At 43.4% G+C, this 21,975-nt stretch overlaps 1 protein-coding gene across 2 annotated transcripts in view; it reads right to left on the minus strand.

Annotated features, from left to right (window-relative positions):
• The window catches only part of SPON1 (spondin 1), a 243,212-nt gene that overhangs the window by 220,181 nt on the left and 1,056 nt on the right, over positions 1–21,975 (minus strand). For both annotated transcript variants that reach the window (XM_045524132.2, XM_010964837.3), the window contains exon 2: positions 2,468–2,574. In XM_045524132.2, coding sequence (XP_045380088.1) covers positions 2,468–2,574 — 107 coding nt within the window. The remainder of the gene's footprint in view (positions 1–2,467; positions 2,575–21,975) is intronic.

Genomic DNA, 21,975 nt, shown 5'->3' on the forward strand with positions numbered 1-21,975 from the left:
GCACTAGCAGAAAGAATAATTTGTTCATTTACTCATTCAACAAACATTTACTCACTGCCCGCTGTGAGCAGGGTCCTGTATTCAACTAGTTACAAGGACCAAGATTTAGCCAAACAGTGAGTTAGAGAGAACTACCAATTTAATGAATTAAGACAGACAACATCAAGAAGCCATGTCCCCATTGGCCCAGCTCAGGCATTATTTTTGTGTGTGTGTTAGAATATATATAACATGAAATGTACCATTTTAACCATTTTACCATTTTAACAGACACAGTCCATGGCATTAGGTATATATGTTGTACAAGCATCATCACCTCTACCTGTAGAACTTTTTTCATCTTCTCAAACTGAAACGCTGTACCTGTTCATCAATAATTCCCTATTCCCCTCTCCCCCACAGGCCCTGGCAACCACCACTCTACTTTTTATGAATTTGACTCTGTAGCTCATACAAGTGGCATCAGACAATATTTGTGTTTTGTGCCTACTTATTTCACTTAGCATAATGTCTTCAAGGGTCATCCATGTTACAGCATGTGTCAGAATTTCCTTCCTTTTTAAGGATGGATAATATTCCATTTTAGGTATGCACCACATTTTGTTTATCCATTCATCCATCAAGGGATGTTTGGGTTGTTTCTGCCTTGTGAATAGTGCTGCTATGAACATAGGTGTCCATGTATCTGTTCCAGCCCCTGCTTTCAACTCATTTGGGTATATACATTCAAGCACCATTTTAAAGCAGATCAGTTTTGTTTGAGTGAACATTAAGGTCACACTCCCCATCTCCCACCTGCTACCTTTTCCCTTGTTAGAACTTTACCCCTCCTGTCAGTCAGGTACCCAGAACTCTCAACTGCCTGAATCTCATAAATCACCCACACCTCCAGGTAAGGTAGCACAATAAGAACAAGGAGAATATATTTTAGTGCTTTATGGGCTGAATGCATGCATGAATCTGCCTTTCCCTATAATGACAACCGTGCTGATGAACTATCCAAACACCCCGATGCCGGGAGCTTGTTCAGTGCTATAGGAAAGCCATTGGTCGCTGGGATCAGACACCTGATAGAGAAGCCTGGCCTATTTACTAGCCCTTTAGGCACGTGATTTAATCTTTCTAGTTTCAATTTTCTGACCTATAAAATAGAGATAATGATTCCTATCTACTTGGTTGTTTGGGGAATTAAACTAAGATAAAAGAAAACTAATTAAGGTAAACCAAGATAAGGTAAAGCACTTAACCCAGTGGCTGGCATATGATAAGTACCCCACAAATACTGGCCATCCTCAGTGTTGTTCCTGGGTAACGCCTTCAAATACATGCCAAGAAAGTTCCTGCCATCTAGGTCCATACGAGGACATGACAATGAGCATGGAATTAACAGTCCCACTAGGCTAGAATCCTAAACATTGGAGATTTTATTTTTAAATCACAGGATTCAAAGTTATAATCTAGTCACAAAGGGTTAAAAGATGTCTTTGGATGGGGAAGATTATTTTAGGGGGCAGGGTCCTCTGTGGAACCCACAAATTATACCAGAGGCCCCAGCAGCCAGTTACAGGTGTTACGTTTTTTTCCTTGAGCTTTTTTTTTTTTCCTCTGAGATTGCAAATGCCAGATAAAAATGGATTCCAGAACAATGGAAAATTGAGATGAGAAATGGTTACAGCAAATTTGGCCAGGCCTCCTCCTAGGATCGCCCCAGTCCTTCTGGGACATGTTCTGACAACTCACTGGCCTCTAAGCCTCTGAAAGGGGGTGATGTTCCCGCCATTTCCCTTGGAAGAATATTCCACGGTGAAATATGACTCACTGTCAGGGCCCTTGCCTTTGAGATTCCCTTTCTTCTCCTGACCCACTTTCGTCTTGCTGTGCCCTTTTGTACAAAGTCAAACGAAGCCTCCCCTGGAGGAAGCGGCTCTGCGCAGACTGACATTTAAAGACCATTACCACCTCTTAAACTCGGCCCTGTTCATTTGGCCAAGCAAAGCATGTTTAATTCTTTTAATCTTCCCTCATAAATCAATCTCTTCGTTCCCTTAATAGTCCTTCTCCTGTGCTTTGAACTCCCTCCAGTCTGGCCATCCTAAGCCCTTGTTCCCTGTACACTTGAGAATTGCCAGTCAATCACGAAATGGCTGCGCAGGAAAAGCAGTCGGGCCTCACCAGGGTTCTGGGCGCTCTTACCACGCCGGACTGTCTGCTGCCCAGAGGCGCCCAGAGCCCCAGGAAAGCCCTGCCTGGCGGCCTTCATGCAGACTGGAGGCATTTGCTGCCTGCTCCGTTTGGGTCTTTCCATGGACCTGGCCCGTCTGGCCCACGGTCAAGGGAACTGCACGGACGCCGCCTCAGACACTGGTTCCCCTCACCCCCCTCTACCTCCTCAGTACGTTCACCTTTCACTTGGCATCTACCCACCAGGGTGACAAGGGTCCCTGGCAAAGCCCAGAAGGGGTCTTACCTGGAAGGTCCCGGCGTGGTCTTCCTCCTTATCCCCCTCTCTGTTCTCTTTGAGGGCGATTAACGTGAATCCTCTGAAGTAGGAGGGAGGGGCAGCCGAAAGGGTCACTGGGGTGAGAGAAGAAAGCAGATGATAAGCCTAAGAATCAGCTGCCTTCCATTTGTCAAAATGAGAAACGTGAGTTCCCCATCAACATCGCACACCTGTGGATGGGAGGGGCGCGGACAGCGGGAAAGGCTCGTTCTGCTGAGTAGTGAACTTTCACCCTCTCCACCCAGTTCCCTCTCACATTTCAGAACCTTCAGGTGTTTACACCCTAACTGCAGTCTCACTTGGGAATTCTTGAATCCACCAAGACTGTGATAAGCTCTTACTCCCAGCAACCACAATTTGATAAAAATAGTCCCTTGTCAGCAACTCCAGTCTCGACAGTTATCTAATGTTACTCTTCCACAGATTGGCCCAAGAGAAATCCAGCTGCTCACAGCATAAACTCCTGTAGGATGTCCTTTGTGGCAGAGACTGCTGTGGGTTTTCCAAAACACGTTTCCTATTTCTTGTGGGTACTTAGCTAGAACACCTTCCCAGCCTCCCTTGACTGTGCCCCAGTCCTGCCAGTGGAAAGTGTGGACAGACATGACGCATGCTCCTTCCTGCCTGTGGCGCATGCAAACTTTCTACCTGATTCTCCATTCTCCCTCTCCCATCTCTGCCTGCTGAATGCAGGGGAGAGGACTCTGATGCCCCAGGAGAAGGACAGTAGAACTACAAGATGGAACCTGGGTTTCTGAATAACCACACAGATAATCACTCATGGACCAGAAATATCCATCTTATACTTTGCATAAAGTGGAAATAAACTGATATTGTGGGGGACTATTTGTTACAGCAGTTGAAGTTATGAGCCTACATTAAACTCTTCCTTCCCACATCTACCCAGAGAACTAGATATTCAAGGAAATCCAGCTCAAGGATCTTCTTAATGATGTTCACCCCTCTCTTTGTGTCTCCAATCTCCTGAGACGGAAATCCCTTCTTACAATTTTCACACTGGACTGCAATTCTCTTTTACCAGCCTCTCCACTGGACTATGAGTTAACACCGGAGAACTGGGTTTCAGTTCTCTTTGTACCATTATCACCTAGCACAAAGCCTGGCATCTAAGAGACTCATTTCAACTTTCTTGAAACTGATATAAATTGAGGTTTAAATTACGTTACTGCCTACATTAAAGCACTAAGGTTCTTTAAACATAAAATGATAGACTATTAGAGCTATGCTAAGAACCCTCCATTTCAGCCTTCCAATTCCACAGATAGGAAACAAAGACACAGAAATCTCAACAGACACCCTCTAAGTAGAAAGACTACCCAGGGGCAGACTTAGGGCCCGGCCCCCTTCCCAGTTTAACACTCCACCCATTGTTATATATATATTGAATATATTTATCATAGTATGGGTATTCCACAAGTGTTGACTACATTTTCAAATTTTAAAAATTAATTCACTGAACCTGTAATACTTCTGTGATTCTAATAAGCAACTCCCTGTTGGGGAGGGGTATTTAGTCTTCTAGTTTCAGTCCTAAAAATGAAACATCTCAAAAATCCAAAAATTAAAACCACCATCTGGGATAATAGCAGTGGTCCATGAACCACCGACAGGACATCTCAGAGAAGACTTGGAGACACAAAGACTGCCCATCTCCTGTTGTGATTGGTCAGCCCATCTCCTGTTGTGATTGGTCAGCTCATCCCACAAAAGTAAAGGAGCATTCCGATTGGCTACTGATGTCTGTAAGAGATCAGATAGAAAGGAAGAAAGGATGAGGAAAAAAAAGCACGAAGTAAAGAAGAGTAAGAAATGATGGTTATGAAGTCAGGAGAAAGAGCTGGGATCTCTGAGGCACAGACAGACAGCCCCACAGCAGTCTGAGGTTATCTAGGCTGGAGTGGGGTGGCCTTCAAGGTCATTCTACACAATTCTGGAGCAAGGGGACCAGAGGACAAGAAGTAGACGGAAAAGGTGCTCTGCCCAGATCGCCTTAAATTCCTCTTTACCATTGTAGTGTTTGTTGATTTTGTTTACTCTTTAAAAAACTAGCTCTTTGTTTGATTGATTTTTTCTATTTTTTTAAAATCTCTATTTTATTTATTTCCTCCCTGATCTTTACTATTTCTTTGCTTCTGCTGACTTTAGGCTTTGTTTGTTCTTCTTTTTCTAATCCCTTCAGGTGGTAGGTTAGACTGTTTATTTGAGATTTTTCTTGTATGGGGAGAGGGCCTGCATCACTACGTACTGCTGGAACGTGACCCTCGTGCTGATGTGCCTTTGCTGTGGCTAAGCCAGCACCTGTGGCTCATTCCTGTAGGACTGCTCCAGCTCAGGTCACTGGAGTCTGCTCTGCCTAAAATGAAAGGCTGAGCTCCCTTGCATCAGGTGAGGATGATTCTGAGGGGTACCTGACATCTCAAAATGGCCCTGCAGGAGCAGAGCTCACCTGGGGTCACAGCCTGGCAAGGCTTCTTCCTCCCCAGCTCACTTCTCCACTCCGTTATTGGCTTCCCCTGGGAGCACTTCTTTAACAAGTCACTTTCACCCAAATCCTCAGCTGAGGATTTGCTGTGGGTTAAATTGTGTCCTCCAAAAATAGATGTGAAAGTCTTAACTCCAGGTTCCTGGGAATGAGACCTTATTTGGAAACAGGGTCTTTTCAGATGGTATTAGTTAAGATGAGATCATCCTGGATTAAGGTGGCCCTAAATCCAAGATGGCCAATGTCCTTAGAAGAAGAGACTCAGAGACACAGGGAAGAACGCCAGGTGAGGACAAAGGCAGAGATTGGGGCGAGGCATCTGCAAGCCAACGCACAGCAAGGACTGTCACCAGAGGCTAGGAGAAACCCCCTCCAAGCCTCCAGAAGGACCCGACTCCAGTGATACATTGATTTCAGACTTTTAGCCTCCAGAACGGTGAGCAAATACATTTCTGTTGTTTTAAGCCACTGATTTGTGGTACTATACACAGAGTCCCTAGGAAATGAATATTTGTTTCCGGGGAACCCAACCTAAGACAGACAGCCTCTGCCGCACAGTCACTGCCTCAGGCTACAGCTCAAACTCCATAGCCTGAAAGGCCCGCAGACTCTGCCTCCCCGGGGAGCTTCACCAACCACATTTCCACTCCCCACCCCTCTACATTTCAGTCCTGGGACTCACTCCCTGGCAGTTTCCGGAAAAGCCATATTCATTTCACCCTACATTATTATTTATTTCCATACACTTTTCATATGGCTGGTATGTTCCACCTCCTCCTTCCCTGGCAAACTTCTTTAAAAATCAGCTAAATTTCACCTCGTCTGTGATGTTTCCTCTGACTTCCCCATCAAGACCTGGATGCTCTTTTTCCTTGGACCTTGTTAAGATTAAAAACATCTATACGAGTGGCATAAGATCAGCATTTACCTTAAAGCATCAGGGCAAAGCATAAATGAATTAATGCACGTAAAGTCCTCAAAATCATGGTTGGCTTATAACAGACACTTAATAAATATTAGCTCTTATAATTAGTGATGATCAATAAGGTAATGACCACATTAAATCATATTTAAAACATTTTTTTATTGAAGTATAGTTGACTTACAATGTGTTAGTTTCTGGTGTACAGCACAATGATTCAGTGATATATATGTATGTTCATTTTCATATTCTTTTTCATTATAGGTTATTATAAGATATTCAATATAGTTCCTTGTGCTATACAGTATAAACTTGTCGTTTATCTATTTTATATATAGTAGTTCCTCTCTGCTAATCCCAAACTCCTAATTTATCCCCACCCCCTTTCCCCTTTGGTAACTGTAAGTTTGTTTTCTATGGGAGTCTGTTTCTGTTAGGTAAATAAGTTCATTTGTATCATTTTTTTAGATTCCACATGTAAGTGGTTATCATACAGTATTTTTCTTTCTCTTTCTGGGTTACTTCACTTAGTGTGACAATCTCCATGTCTATCCATGTTGCTGCAAATGGCATTATTTCATTCTTTTTTATGGCTGAGTAGTATTCCTGTGTGTGTGTGTGTGTGTGTGTGTGTGTGTGTGTATCTCACATCTTCTTTATTCATTCATCTGTCAGTGGACACTTAAGTTGCTTCCCTGTCTTGACTATTGTAAATAGTGCTGCTATGAACATTAGGGTGCATGTATCTTTTTGAAACGTTAAATCATATTTTTTATTTTATTTATTTTTTAATTGAAGTATAGTTGATTTACAATGTTGTGTTAATTTCTGATGTACAGCATAACTCATATATACATATATATTCCTTATTATATTCTTTTTAGCCTATAATGAAAAAGAATATTAAATTATATTTTGCATGTAAGTATTTGTTTTCTTATTTGTAAGTCCTTCAAAGACAAGAACCACATGTGCAATTATATTTACTGAATCATGTTCATGGACTGGTAGTCTCAGCGTTGTAAAGTGGTCAGTCCTTCTTAAATTGATGTATATATTTGGTGCAATCCAAATTAAAATCCCAGCATGTTTTTGTGATATTGACAAGCCAATTCTAAAATTTACATGAAAATGCAAAGGGCCAAGAATATCTAAGACAATCTTGAGACAGAAGTGCAAGCTTGGATGGCTTATACTACCAGATATTAAGACTTACGCAGCTATAGAAATTAAGCCAGTTTACTATAACAAGAAAAAAAAATAGGCCAATTGAACAGTGTGAGGTCCAGATAAAATTCTACGAATATATGTAAACTTGGTTCACGTTAAAGAGGTACCACAGAGCAGTGAGGGAAGGGCGGAATTTTCAGTGAAAAGCTAGGACAGCTGGACAACCACATGTAAAGAGGTGACGTGGCCTTTACCTCACGTTATACACAAAATAAATTTCACATAGATTGTAGAGCCAGAAGTGAAAAGCAAAACAATAAAAGTCTTAGAAGTTGGCATAAGAGAAAACATGAGTGACCTTGGAGTAGGAGAGAGCTTTTAAACAGGACATTACACAAACACTGACAACAAAGAAGATATATAAATGGAGTGATATCAAAATTTTGCTGATCAAAAGACACTGTTAAGAAAAAGTAAGCCATAGTGTGGAAGGAGGTATTTGCACACCATATAACTAGAACATGACTTTTATCCAAAATATATAAAGAACTCTCTATAAGATCGATAAGAGAAAGATTAAGAAATAGGCAAAATACATGAACTAATACTTCACAAAAGAAGGTGCCCAAGTGGCCAATAAACAGACGAAAAGGCACTCAACGTCTTTAGTCAATGGAGAAATAAAAATTAAATCCACAGTAAAATACTACTGCATTTCCACCAGATTGACTAATCTTAAAAGGATTAACAACATAAATGTTGTCAACTAGAACTCTCATACACTATGAATATACTGAAAATGAGCGATTTTCCCTGGAAAACTGTTCGGCAGTATTTACTGAAGCTGAACATATACGTACCCTACAACCCAGTACTGCCAGTCCTAAATCAAGAAATCCTGGCATATGTGCACCAAAGGACACCTATAAGATGTTCATAGTAACATTATGTGTAACAGCATCCAACTGGAAACACTCAATGTCCATTGGCAGGGATGGTTATATAAATTGTAGCCTTGTCATAGAATTGAAGGCCTTAGGGTAATGAAAATGAACAAATTGCTGCCACCTACAACAACATGGATACTTCTCACAAACATAATCTTGAGTGAAAGAAGGCAGATGCAAAAGAATACAAAAAGTATGATGATATTTATATAAAGTTCAAAAACAGGCAAAGTAGACTATGATCCTAGAGGTCAGGTTGGGGTAACAAGTGTGGGAAAGGGGAGGCAGTACTGATCTGGAGGGGGCACAAGGGGTGCTTCTGGAGTGCTGGTCATGTTCTATTTCTTGATCTGGGTGGCAGCTGCATGGGTGTATTCAACAAGTTATAATTCACTAAGCTGCATGATTTGTGAACTTTTCTGTATGTAAGTTTTATTTTGATAAAAATATTACTTAACTTTTTAAAAAAATTTTTTGTGGGTTTTTTTGTGGGGGGAGGTAACTAGGTCTATTTATTTACTTGTTTACTTATTTTTTTTTTTTGTAATGGAGGTTCTAGGGATTGAACCCTGGACCTCATGCACGCTGAGCACGCACTCTACCACTGCACTACACCCTCCCCCATTAAGCAATGTTTCTGAATGTGGTTAAGTAGCCATCTTTCTGTATATCTGTGCAGTGCACTTAAAGAGCTAACCATAAACTCAGCTTCCCAGCATGACACATTCCTGTAGGTTCTAGAAAACTAAGGGTTTACTCTCCCTTATTGAATACAACACACAAGATGGAGGTTCTGGAGGCTGAAATAGTGTGGTATTTTAATCTATAATTATCAGGATGATGATTGTGTTACACAATGTAATTTGAAGGAAGAGAAGAGATCCTGTTCCTCCAGAAAACCCTATGATATGACTCTCCTGAAATGAACAAATGTGCAGTGTGTTCTGAGTCCCAGTGATGACTGAAGATGGCTGCTTGGCAATAAATAATACAGTCTTTTCTCTAATGACTCCTCCCAAGTGCCTCCCAAGAGAGGCCATTAAGAGACTCAAGAAATCTAAGAAAAAAGCTTATGAAGGATTAAAAAATAATAATAATAATTTTTAAGAGGTCCATTTGGAGCTATCCTGTGAGCACATACAAGGAACTAGTTAAAAGCAAAGATTTCAGATTACAATCCCAGAGCCACCACTTATTAAATATGTGACCCCTGGCAAGTCATTTGACCTCCCCATTTGCTCATTTTTAAAATGAGATGAATGATATTGCCTTTCTTGCAGGAATGGAGAAGAGACTAAAACATTTATCACAGTGCATGGCATACATAAAGGATTCAGGATTGTAAAGGATGATGATGGTGGTGCTGGTGATGCTGGGGATGAAGATGATGATGATGAAAATGATGGTGATGATGATAAAGACCATGATGCTTAGGAGGCTGATTAACCAACAATGAGTTTCAAAGAGCTGGTCCTCAGGAACAATGACTGAGCTTCCAGAGAAAAAGTCTAGTAGGCGCCAATGCAGGACCACTGACAGGACTGTAATGGAGATAATTGCCTCTGGGGATGATCATCACAGGGCTGGGATTTGGGGACATTTGGGCAAGTCCTAATCATGAACAGAGCCTTCTTGCAGCTCATCACACCCAAGAAAATGTGCCCCGTGGGGTTCCCTCAGCCCCTCCCACCCCCACACAATATAGCCTTTCAACACTGTTCTCTTTTTCTTGAATACCAATCTTTTTTTTAATTTCTCTTTGTCCATTTTATTTTATTTATTATCTTTTTTGGTGTTGGGGTGGTAATTTATTTATTTATTATTTTTTAATGGAGGTATTGGGATTGAACCAAGGGCCTCGTGCATGCAGTCTACCACTGAGCTATTCCCTCCCCTACCCAATCTTAATTAAATGTTTATTTGCAGATTATTTGTTAAATGTCGGTCTCCCCTAATAACTTGTAAGCTCTGTGAGAGCAGAGACCAAGTGTCTTGAACTACGCCTCTGGAGACACAGAGAGAAAAGATGTAGCCTCTGCCTTCTAGGAACACACAGTCTAATAGCTGGGAGAAAAGGAAACATCAGCAGATATTTTGTGTAACATATGATGGGTGTTTGGATGTATGAATGAAGTCCTCTGGGATCCCAGAGGAGGGAGCATCTGAGTCTACTGGGGGAATTAAAGGAGACCTCAAGGAGGAGGTGGCATCTGAGCTGCAGATTGAATGAGGTATAAGAGTCTGTCCAGTGAACAAGAGGAACAGCATCTCAGGTCGCAGGAAAGGCGTGGTGGGCCAGTCTTGGCCTTGGAAACCAAAAGTAAGTCTATATGTCATGAGTTGCAAGCTGGGAGGGAGGGTGTTATAAGAGCTAAGGGAGGAAGGTGAGAAGTGGAAGATAGCCAAAAGTCTTCAAAGCCTTGCTGAGAGGTGTGGATACTACCCTGGAGCTGAGGAGGAGGCACGGAAGGGTTTGCATTAGGGAACGTCATGTTCGTATTTATGTTCGAGGAAGGTAAGGCTGGAAGTTGTGTGATTATTGGATAACAGCCCTTTCCCCAAAACCAGCTCAAAGGCGAGGGCCTCTCTGGCCTTCCTTGTTTATATGAGGACTGAAGTTTCACACTGGAGTCTGGCCTCAAATCTCCACCCAAGGTGGAGTTCTCCCCTTCTTATTATATGAAAATTCCAGTCCCACCTAATTCCCAAATAACTTTCTGGGCCCTTCAGATGTTGGTTTGCCAACCATTTATCATAAACTCCAGTGCATCTGCTATGCCTACTGCCCTCATTGGCTCTTGTCCAATGCCACCACCCTCCCCACTCTGCCTCTCAGTTTCAGACCCCTCTAGCCACAACCTCAATGAGAAAGTCCCGAACCAGATTCCAGTTCTGTTACGAGGCCAGCCCCTGCCATCCGCCTGCTCTACCTTACTGAGATCCTCATCCTTTATGCCCCACACACCAATCACAATGACCTTGAGCTGCTGCCTTAACCTGTAACATGGGACTGGTTATCAGGACTGTCGGAGCATTTCACAAGTCACAGTGGTCCCCTCCTGACTCTGTACAATTTCCATAGCTCTGGGCAGCTGCAACTCGCATGCTTCTCTTAAAAACTGGCAATTCAGCCCACCAGCGAGGAGCAAGCAGGAGATGATGCTGGTGACGGGCTGGCAGACAGGAAGGCAGGGCTAAAAGGTGAGCAAGTGAGTATGGTGGGGTTGGACTCTGCTTTCCCCAAGATGATCTTCTTCAGAGAATGATCCCAGCATCCCCAGGAGGAGGTGAAACATCTCCCACTCCATAGTAAAGATCATGCACATTTAAGGTTGTAAGGGCTGTAGCTATGGATGTACATGGATGTAGCTAACAGACCTGGGTTCAGATTTCCCTCTGTTTACTATGTGTTACCTTGGGCTAATCATTTAATGTCTCATTGTCACAGCTGACAATCTCCTGTAAAACGGCAGTAACAGTACTTACCTCACATTATTATTATGATGACTAATGAATTAATGTTTGTGAAGTAAGTATATATAAACTTTGCTAAATTAATAAAATAAATTTAAAAATAAATGTCTTCATGGACATAGAAAACAAATTGTGGTTACTGGGGGGGAGGAGAAGTGAGAGATAGATTAGGAGATTGGGATTAACAGATACACATTACTATATATAAAATAGATAAACCACAAGGACCTACTGTATAGCACAGGGAACTATATTCAATTTCTTGTAATGACCTATAATGGAAAAATAATCTGAAAAAAGTATATATACGTATGCATATGTATAGCTAAATTGCTTTGCTGTACACCCAAAACTAACATTGTAAACTGACTACGCCTCAATAAAAAATAAGAATTAAAAAAAATAAATGTCTTCTCTCTAAAATACGGATCATAATTATCATTTCATGGATCTGTCATAAGGACTAAAGGATGTAAGTTTTACGAAACACATTGCAACCACTCAGTAGAAGTTCATTCTTTCCCCCATGTGCTCTCTCATCGTGCAATACCCGGGAGCCAGGTAAGTGGGTCCTGAGCTGACCAATATGTGGACAGGAAGAGGAATGGAGGGCAAGGACGCTCCCGAGGAATTGGAGGTATGTCAGCCAAGGGAATGTAGCTGGGACTACGGATGATAGTAGGAAGTTCTAAGGGACATAGGCTGTCTATGACCCCCACATCCTCCCCTACTCTGACCATGTGACCTTTGGGGCTATGACTCACAGTCCCCTCTCTCCCTCCTGAAATATTAAGTCACAGAAGTGACTGTGACCCAGATGTAGACTGTCTCCATATCATATCCCATATCCCAGCTGGACCAATCAGAATCCTTCCTTGGGATTTTTCAGTTTGGAATTACAAGGAAAAGGGCTTTTCTTTTAGTTACAGAACTAACTGAAAGTCTTTTCATTGAAGGTTGTTGACAGCTATCTTCTCTGTCATTGGGAGAAAGTTTATCTGCAGTAAGAAAAATTATGCCAGCACATAGAAACATAGCCAAGAGATCAAGGATGGAAGGAGAGAGAGAAAGTGAAATGGGGGGATGGAAAGGAAATGAGAAAGGGAGAAGGGATGAGGGAGATAGAGAGAGAAAGAGAGAGGGAGAGAATGTTGTTCAGGTCCCGAGATCCATTTATACCTGAAGCCAGATCCACCCCTGGACTTTCCAAATATGGGACTCAATAATTCTATTTTTTGCTTTAGTTAGACTTTGTTCCTGTCACTTGCAGTGGAAAGACTGCTGACTAATTCTGGAGCAAAGAAAGAAAATAATTCTGCCTAGACTATAAGATTCATTAACAGGCTGAAGAAACAGTATTCCTGACTAAACTAAGATGGCTGACCAGCCGGGTGGAAGTTAGTATTTAAATGTCACTGAGGTAACAGAAAATTAGTTGACTTCAAAACTAATTAGATGTCAGCTTTAGAGAAAGATTCTAAGGGATGTCAGCGGGTCCTGTTCTAAGCCCTGACCTGCTCAACACTATTCAACTTCTTAGATAAAAACTTCTAAGGCTTGCTCATCAAAATTGTGGATAATCCAAAATTAGGGTATGTGGATAAATCACTCAGTGACAGAATCCAGATTCAGAAATGGTTGATGGCGACAGGGATGGACCCAAACATGCTAGACGAAGTCTCATTAAGAGTCATGTTGAATCTTCTGTTCTAGGACCAGTTACACTGTTCAGGGAAAGGAGGGCAGCAAGCCTTCCCAACAAGTCACAGGAATGTTTTGCTGGCTGCAAGCTCAGCAAGATTCCAGAGTACGACACAGCTGCCAAAATAGCGAACACAAGACCTGGCAAGCTTAACGTAAACACGGTGTCCAGAACGAGGGAGATCGTCATACCACCATGTTCTATCCCGGTCAGAGCACATCTGGAGTCCAAAGTGCAAGGGAATAAGGAACAGCGCCCTACAAAGAACGGGTGAAGAAACAGGGCATTTTCATCAGGAGAGAAATCATAGTAGCTACTTCCCTACAAACACCTCAAGGGCTGACGTATGGCCAAGGGGAGACCTTATTTCGCTTGATTCCAAAGGACAGAACCCGGACTGGTAGGTGGAAGTTACACAGGAGGCAGTCTTTAGCAGCACACACGTACAACGAGGTCCGCCCTGGCTCTGGCTCTGCTGACCTGGGAGGGTTGTCACCTAGAGAAAGTGCACAGTTCTGCCCTCCTGACCACTCCACGGCCAAGGCAGGGGAATGCCACCATCGAGTCAGCTTTGAGGACATTTCCACCGACCACTGTACCAGTGTTGACTGAAACAGGACAGGGCAGTGATGTGACCAGGCGCCAAAGTATGTGGGACATAGGAGGCTGGGGGTAGGGTTGGGAGAGCTGGGGATGGGGAAAAGCGCTCACAGAAGAGTGACCACCTTTTGGCCACCTTCTCTTTGGGTCTCACCATCATGCTTTAAAATAAAAAAAATTTTAAAAAAAGAAGGAATATAGATTCCTGGAATCCAGCCCTTTGTTGGGGTGGGGCCAGTGAAGATGTATGTATATATATATATAGAATACATATATATATATACACACACATACATATAGATGTAAGATGTATTTTAACTTTCCAAGTGATTCTGACGCATAGCTAGGTTTGGAAACCACACAAATGACTCCACAAAGTGCTGATTCCAAGGAAAATCACTTTAATAACTGGTGTCTAGGTTTGATGGATCAACAATCCCCTCGGCTCTATTCTCCATGTAATGAGTCAGTGTCTGAAGCTGGTAGCTCTTTGCTCTTCTGCCTGCTGTCCTTCTGCTCCTCCCCTTTGACCCAGCCACCATCCCGCTTTCCACTAATCTCTTCCCTCCCAACAGTCTTTACCCTGGACCTGGACCATCTGCCTGCCCTCAGCCTCCAGCCAATGCCCCCAGGGCACTGAGCATCCCTTCTCTCTGCTGCCACCACCTGGAGATCCTTGCCATCTGTCCCCATCCTTTGGCCTCCCCTCTCTCTCTGGCAGAGGGAGAAATGCTTTCCCTTCCTTCCATCCAGCTCTCTTTGGGGGGGTTCTTGGGGTTTAAATGATACGTTCATTTTTCAACAAATAATGATTTAGTGCCTGTTATGGCCACATGCTGTTCTGGGCGCTGACTATAAAATGGCAAATAAGAAAGGCAAAGTCCTTGTTCTCATAAAGCTTGTATTCTAGCTTGAGAAGGCAGATGATAAAACAAGATCATTTCAAGGTGATTCAGGGCTATGAAGAAAATAATACCAAGCACAAGGAATGGGAAACATAAACTGGTGGTCAGAGAAGCCTTTTTAAAGAGATAACACCTGAGCTGAGACTCAAAAGACAAAGATCTGGGGATGAGCATTCTAGGCATGGAGAAGAGCATATACAAAGGCCCTGGGGTGGGAATGAGCTCAGTGTGTTTGGAAAATTCAAAGGTCAGGGTTGCCACTGTGAGGAGGAGGAGAAGGAGGAGAAATAAAAGGAAATAATGAAGGAGAAGAAGGTAAAAAGGAGAAAGAGGGGAAGAAGAAGAGCTTCTTATAGCACCTAGAATCCCCATTCAGCTTGCTTCTGAGTCTGCCCATCTTCCCACACTCCCATCCCCCCACAGAGTGGTTTGTGCTGGGAGCTTTCCCTTTCCTTCCCCCTCTCACCCAGCCCACGAGACGTATTTGCAAATATCTGGACTACAATTGTAGAAGGGATTCAAGTTATTTCCCGTGGGTCTCCTAGACCTCAGCAAATCAGTGGCTGTGAAGAGTGGCTTGTTTAAAGTTTCCCTGAACTTTTCATAGCAGTTTTGCACACTCTGTGAAAGTCAGAAGCCTCGTCTAAGCTGGCAGAGGATTTCTTGTGGTGTTACCTAACTCCTCACCCTTCCCATCCTATTAGCCTCAACTCTAGCCCAGCCAAGACACCCAGTAAAAATGGGAAATTGTATACTAACAAGAGCTGGCCAGCCACACAGAAAGCTTTATGTGACATAGTGAGCTCTCTGACACTATAGGTGCTCCAGGGAGATGCACAGGATGGATCCTGACACAACTGCACAGCATCAGAGGAAAAACAGAGAGAGGAAATGATACCTGAGATCATTTGGGCCACTTGCCACTGTGTTCAATACGTGCATGTGCGTCAGAGAGCATGAGACCAGACTCTCCGTTTCCTCCGTCCATCGTATAGTGAGTATTTCGTACTTGTCACATCAGTGTTTAAGGACAAGCAAACCAATGGTTTTATCTAGCATTCAACTGAGGAAACACTGGTCTCCTCCAACGTTGGAGGGAAAAGGAGAAGTGCTGGACTAACGGAGAAATGTCCATTTGTTTCTACTCCCCACTAACAAAATCATTTGCAGGGGCACATAAATAAGGCACAATTAATCTAGCATCCATGTTACGGTTTATGTAACATTGCAAAGGATTCTTCAGGAATAATTTTGACTTCTGGGAATTTTTTTTCCCATTGTGCTTCTTGAATCTAACCCTCAAGGAAGATGGGACTCCCTTGTACTCAAATTCTTTCTTTTCTCTTTTTCATTCTAAATGTATACCCTGATGAGGTTTTTTCCTTTTTCTTTTCTCTGAATTTCTTCCTTCTCCTTCCCCTCCTTCCTCTCCTCCTTCTTCCTTCTCCCTGTTCCTTTCCCGCTCCCTCTCGTATTTTCTTTCTTTCTTTTTTTCACATTCAACATTATATTTCAGGTGCTAGCCATAGCAGTCTCTTGCATTTTCTTGCTTTATCCACTTCTTCCTTCATTTCTTTCTTCCTTTGCCACTTCCTCCTTTATTGAGGAAGAGGGTGAGACAGAACAGGCTGCTCTGACATATTAGCTCCCTTTTTCTCTTCTCAGTATGAAACCTACAACACACACATACATCAACACTCCTTCCCCTACTGATCTTTTAGCAGGAATATCAAGTGCACACGCTGTAGAGAAAGCCCACCTAGACGACCTGTCACTGAGGAAGAGAACATGAAACATTGTTCTTACATGACTATGCATTAAAACCTGTGGCAGAGGTAGCTAACTGTCCCTCCAAATCCATTTTCACCTTCATCCTTTTGAAAAATAAACCTCTCCTTCAAGTTTTCACTGGGTTTGTGGCTGCCTGGCTAAATGCTATATTTCTCAGGCTCCCTTGCAGCTAGATGTGGCCACCTGACTAAATTCTTACCAAGCAAGTGTGTTTGGAAGTGTGGGCTGTGATTTCTGGGTCATATCATTAAGAGAAAGCTGCTTGCCCTCCACTTCCTTTCCCCTCTGCATGCTGACTGGAACTCAGATATGTGGGTTGTGAGATGGCTATAGCTATACTGTTGAGAACAACTCCTTAGAACAGCACCATCCAATAGAAGTAAACTCAACACAGGGGAAATTCACTTTACTTTTTAATGAGTATCCAGTAGGAACAAATGTAAAACAAGTAAAATGGCTGTTAACAACATATTTTATTTAGCCTACTCTATACAATTATCACTTCAATAGGAATCAATATAAAATACTATTAATGAGAAGTTTATTCTTTTTTCATCCTAATCATTCAACAACCCATGTGCCTCTTACGTTTATGGCACATCTCAATCTGGACTAGCCACATTTCAGGTAATGTGACTCATGGCTACCTGTGGACTGAAGTGCTAGAAGACGGCAGAGCAACAAGGTGGAAGGAACCTGGGTTCCTGGCTGACCTTGTGGAACAAGCTGCCTATCATCTTGGACTTGCTATTTACCTCTTGTTTAAAACACTGTATTTTGGGCTCTCTTTGTAACATGAGCTTAGCCTGTATCCTGACTAATACAAGATGGTAAGAGTTTTCACCCCCACAGAAATTGGTACCGACCTACATTTGACATTCTGTATAACAAGCAAATGGCATATTTGTAAACATGCCAGCAATTTAGTCTGCTCTTCTAGTTGAGTCAGCCAGCTGTAGTGGAACCACGACTTAACTGTGTATGGGGATGTACTCAAGTCCTAAACCTTGAAAAATGCCAATTAACATGCTTTCATTTTCTGTTCTGATTTTTTGTGTTTCATGAAACTTAAAGCAACAAACAATCCACATAACCATTAAGCATTTAGCTATGTATGCATCTATTAATTTTTATTGTCAATTTGAACTAAATACTTATTTAAAGAGAGCAAAAGGTAAGAAAAATAAAGCTACATAATAAAAAAAGAGGGGAATAATGCAAGAAAAGAGGAAAAGTGGGAGAGGTCACTTACAATTAATTACAGTATCATCACCAATACTTACAAAAAAAATCCTAGATAAGAAATAGTTTATTTAGTGGGGAGGGAATAGCTCAGTGGCAGAGTGTGTCTTAGCATGCAGGAGGTCCTGGGTTCTATCCCCAGCATCTCCATTAAAAATCACTCACTCACTCAATCAATCAAATTACCACCACCCCAAAAAAGAAGGAGTTTATTTAAAAGACCTCATCCAGTTTAAATTTTTCGGATTCTACATACGTACTTGTCAAACATATAATTTTACAGGCATAGTCATAAAATATATGCATGTAAACAAACAGCAGCCAAATAAAGTTTTTTTTTTTCTTTCCAATTTCTTTCCGTTTCCCCACAAACAAAAGGAATTGGCTAAAGATTGGCAAGGTTCTTAATGTTTCTAAATTAATCCTCTGGTTTATGGAGAAAAGCAATACTGAAGTCTATAAAAAGAAAAAAAGCAATTGTAAATAAGGACCCATCACTTCATACTTCGTGTCCCAAGACATGTCAGTTATTATCTTGATTTGGTGTTGCTGTTTTCCTTCAGCAAAGACTCACCGCCCAGAAAGCTGAAGGTAGCTAGATGAACTCATTCTACTCCTAATTCATTTTATTGAGTCAGTATAGAAGACCGGTTAAGAGCACAGATTTAGGAGTTAGATATCCCTGAGTTTGTATCCTGACTCCACTGATTCTTAGCTGTGTGACTGTGGGCAAGTTACTAAACCTCTCTGAGATTTAGTGTCCTCATATGTAAAATAAAAATAGTAAACTGCCCCAAAGTCCTGGAAGAATAAGTGAGATGAGTAGGAAAGTACTTAACAAAGTCTCATCCAGTGCTAGCTGCCAAGTATTTTTCTATTTCCAAAATAATGATCTCATTATACATATGTGTGTGTGTGTGTGTGTGTGTGTGTGTGTGTGTGTGTGTGTGTGTGTATCCTACTGTATGACAGTTTCCTTTGACATGGATTATTCCTAATTCTCACAGCTACACTGGCGGTGGTGGGGGAAGCAGTCTCATTTTACAGTTGGAGAAACTGTGGCTCAGAGAGGTAAAGTGGCCTGCCTGAGGTCACACAGTGAATGGGTGACTGAGCAGGAGTGGAAACAGACCCAACAGATCAAAGCCTGTGTTCTTTCTAGCAGGTGGCTGTGGGACACTCTGGGACACATATTCCCGTGGCAGTGTGTGCTCCAGAGAGAGACAAAGAAAGAGAAGGCAAAGCAGCTTTGGAGGTCTCCAAAACTCCTGGTTTAGAATAAATCCCTCAATTATGCTTGAAGCTGGACAAGCTTTTGAAACCTCAACTGGACATTCTTTCCCCCATCAAGTTCCTTGAAATTTCCCTTTAAAGAGCATCTAGGAAAAGCCACTCTCATTAGCCAGGGTCTGGCTTTATTTTCCTAATAAACAGAACTTTGGACAAACAAAAGAGCCTCTTTGATTTTCAATCAATTCTTGAACATTTCAGCTGATTTTCTCCTATTTGGCTTGAAATTGTGATCTGGGAATGGCTGGTCCTGCAAATTGTCCTCCTATAAGGGAAGCCCCTTGAGGATCCTCAACTTGTTATTTTTAATCACTGTAATCTCCTTTTCAAAGGAGGCCATGGTCAGAAACAGAGCAGGCCTTTCAGAGCTTTCTAAAGCACAATTATTGCAGAGGGAGGGGTACTGGGGGGAAGAGGGCGGGAGAGTAGAGATGTGGTGGGAGAAAGAAGGCGGTCAATATAGTACTAACAACTTGGAAAAAGGCTGAATCATCTCAATTGGATCCTGGCTGCTGGGAAGAAATCCTATGTTTCAGTATTTTTTTTAATAGTGACCATTTTATTCCAGCCTCAAATACCCAAAGGATATACTGGGGTGGGGGGCATGGAGAGCAGAAGCTATTTGGGGATGAACCGGAATACTGAGGACAAAGGTTTGAGGCAGGAAAACAAGCCATTGTTTCCAAGGATTGTGAGGGGCCCTAATTCAGGAAAAAATAAAAAAGCAAAGAGAACACCAGGGGAATGTTAATTTCCACAGCCCTAAGTCAATACTCAGAACAGAATGTATTAGATTTACTTCTAACTATTCTAAGAAAGGATAAGCCAACAGAAAATGTTACAAACTAGGCCAGTGCCCTTTTCTTCCTAACTTTGAGTGGCGGAATCAGGTTTGCTAATCACAGAGTATTTACTCAGAGGGCCTTAGCATGGTTCCTGCAAGATCTTTCTTTCAAGATCTCTTAGCCACTGGAAAGGAGATAAGATGATTGCCCATCAACAGCCTGAGTCAGGTGTCACAGTCCAAAGGGCTAACATTTTAGGCTGGAGTAACTTGCAGGGTGAAAGTCTAGTGTTCACCTCCCTACTTGTCCCAGTTTGCACCTACTGGACATAGATACTTAAGCAGTCATGAAACCTCTCTCTCCGTGTGAACTCCAGACACATCTCCCTCCCACTACTGGGGCCACTCACTGCCAGGGCTCAGCCAAACTGGGAGGATTCATTCGGAAAGAGAAACCCAGTAGTAGGACTCTTGGCGTGGGCTCCAGACTAGCCTAAATTACCAAGAAAACGAATCCTCCTGGTTTTAAACTAGGAATAGTCTTAGGCAAGACTCCTAATATGGAGAAATCATTCATTCATTTAATCATTCAATATTTCATGAGGACCCAGATAACGCATTCTCTGGTAGACTGGACTGAAGGAGTGCGGAGAAAATCTACTTTTAAACACACACACACACACACACACGAAACAAAACAAATCTGACCAAGCACATCCTTCGAGTATTAAACCATTAGGGCCGTGTTGCCAACTCAAAACTAACATACAGTGTAGCTCAGGCATGCTCATCTTTATACATTGATTTATTCCCGACAACTGCCCGGAGTGGTTGGATAAACAGCCGTTTTCAGTAGCTGGGAAACAGGTTCAGAGAAATTAAAGGACTTGCACAAGGTCACACAGCTACTAAATCCGAGTCCGTCTGACTCCAGAGCCATCTCTTTTCCTGCCACGTGGAGCTGGGGCAGTTTTCCCAGGGAACCCAGATTCTCAGTTTGGGGGAGGGCTGAAGACGCCAGTGGGGTTACGCCCACTTCCCTCCGGTCCACGGAGAGGACTGGCTGACTGCTTCCCAGCTCCGCCGAGAGGCTGAGCCCTTGTACGTTCGGCTTGCTGGGCAGCCTCGTCAACCCGCCGCCGGCTCCCTCCGGGCTGGGTCGGGTGTCCTCCGCCCCCGTCCGTCTCCGCGGAGCATCCAGCATCCCGCCGACCCTGAGCGCTGGGTCAGAGGGGCTGCCCGCCAGGCGTTGAGGGAATCCATGTGCGGACGGCGCCCGGAAGCCCGCTTTGGGTAGCTCCAGGTGAAGAAAGTCGGGGACACCAACCAGGGAAAACCGAAGAAGCGAAGAGTTCTGAGAAGGGTGGCCCCTGGTCCTAGTCGCCTGTGTGGCCCGGGCGTCCTCTAACACTACCCGCCCCCAACTTTCTCCAGTGTTGCTCTCCCACCACTTCCTCCCGCGACGCTCTAGGAACCAGGAAAGCGGGAGTGGAAGGGTGACCTCCGTTGGCCCATTTGCCCCACCAGGTGCTCCAAAGCCCCTCTCTTCCCAGCTTGGCCCCAGCGTTGACTTATTAAGGGGCGGGGATGAAGGGACACGCGCCCTACCACTCCCTGCCTGCGGGGCCTCGGTGAAGCCAGGCAGGCTTCCTTCCCTGCCCGGTGGATGTCCTCGCTCCCGACTGGAGAACGGCAGCTGCTGCACGGGGAAAAGATATCTGGGAAGATGACCCAGCTGAAGAGAGGCAGCGGGACGGGGAAATGATGTCAGGGGTCTTCAGGTCTGTGCGGGTCGAGCTGCCTATCCTGCCCGGCAGGCGCTCGCTTGCTTTGGACATCCCCTATCTGCGCTCGCGAAAGCCGGCTCTCAGCTGAGGAGCGCAGGAAATACACCTGGGGCACCGAGCCTCGAGGTTGCGGGAGCCAAGGTCCCCCGGCCTCCAGGGAGCAGGCCATGGGAATTCGGGCTTCCCTTTCCTTCTCCATAGGGTTCCCCTTTCCTCTCCGAAACTGCTCAGAGCTCCCGGTCCACTGGGAGCCTGTCCTAGAAATCCGAGGTCTTCTCCCTCGCCCGGGATCATCAGAGAATAATTTGGACTTCTTTCCAGGGATCCTTCTGCAAAGCTTCAGGCTCTTTCTCCCCTC

Source organism: Camelus bactrianus, chromosome 10, assembly GCF_048773025.1.
Source record: "Camelus bactrianus isolate YW-2024 breed Bactrian camel chromosome 10, ASM4877302v1, whole genome shotgun sequence".
In the NCBI taxonomy this organism is placed as follows: domain Eukaryota; kingdom Metazoa; phylum Chordata; class Mammalia; order Artiodactyla; family Camelidae; genus Camelus; species Camelus bactrianus.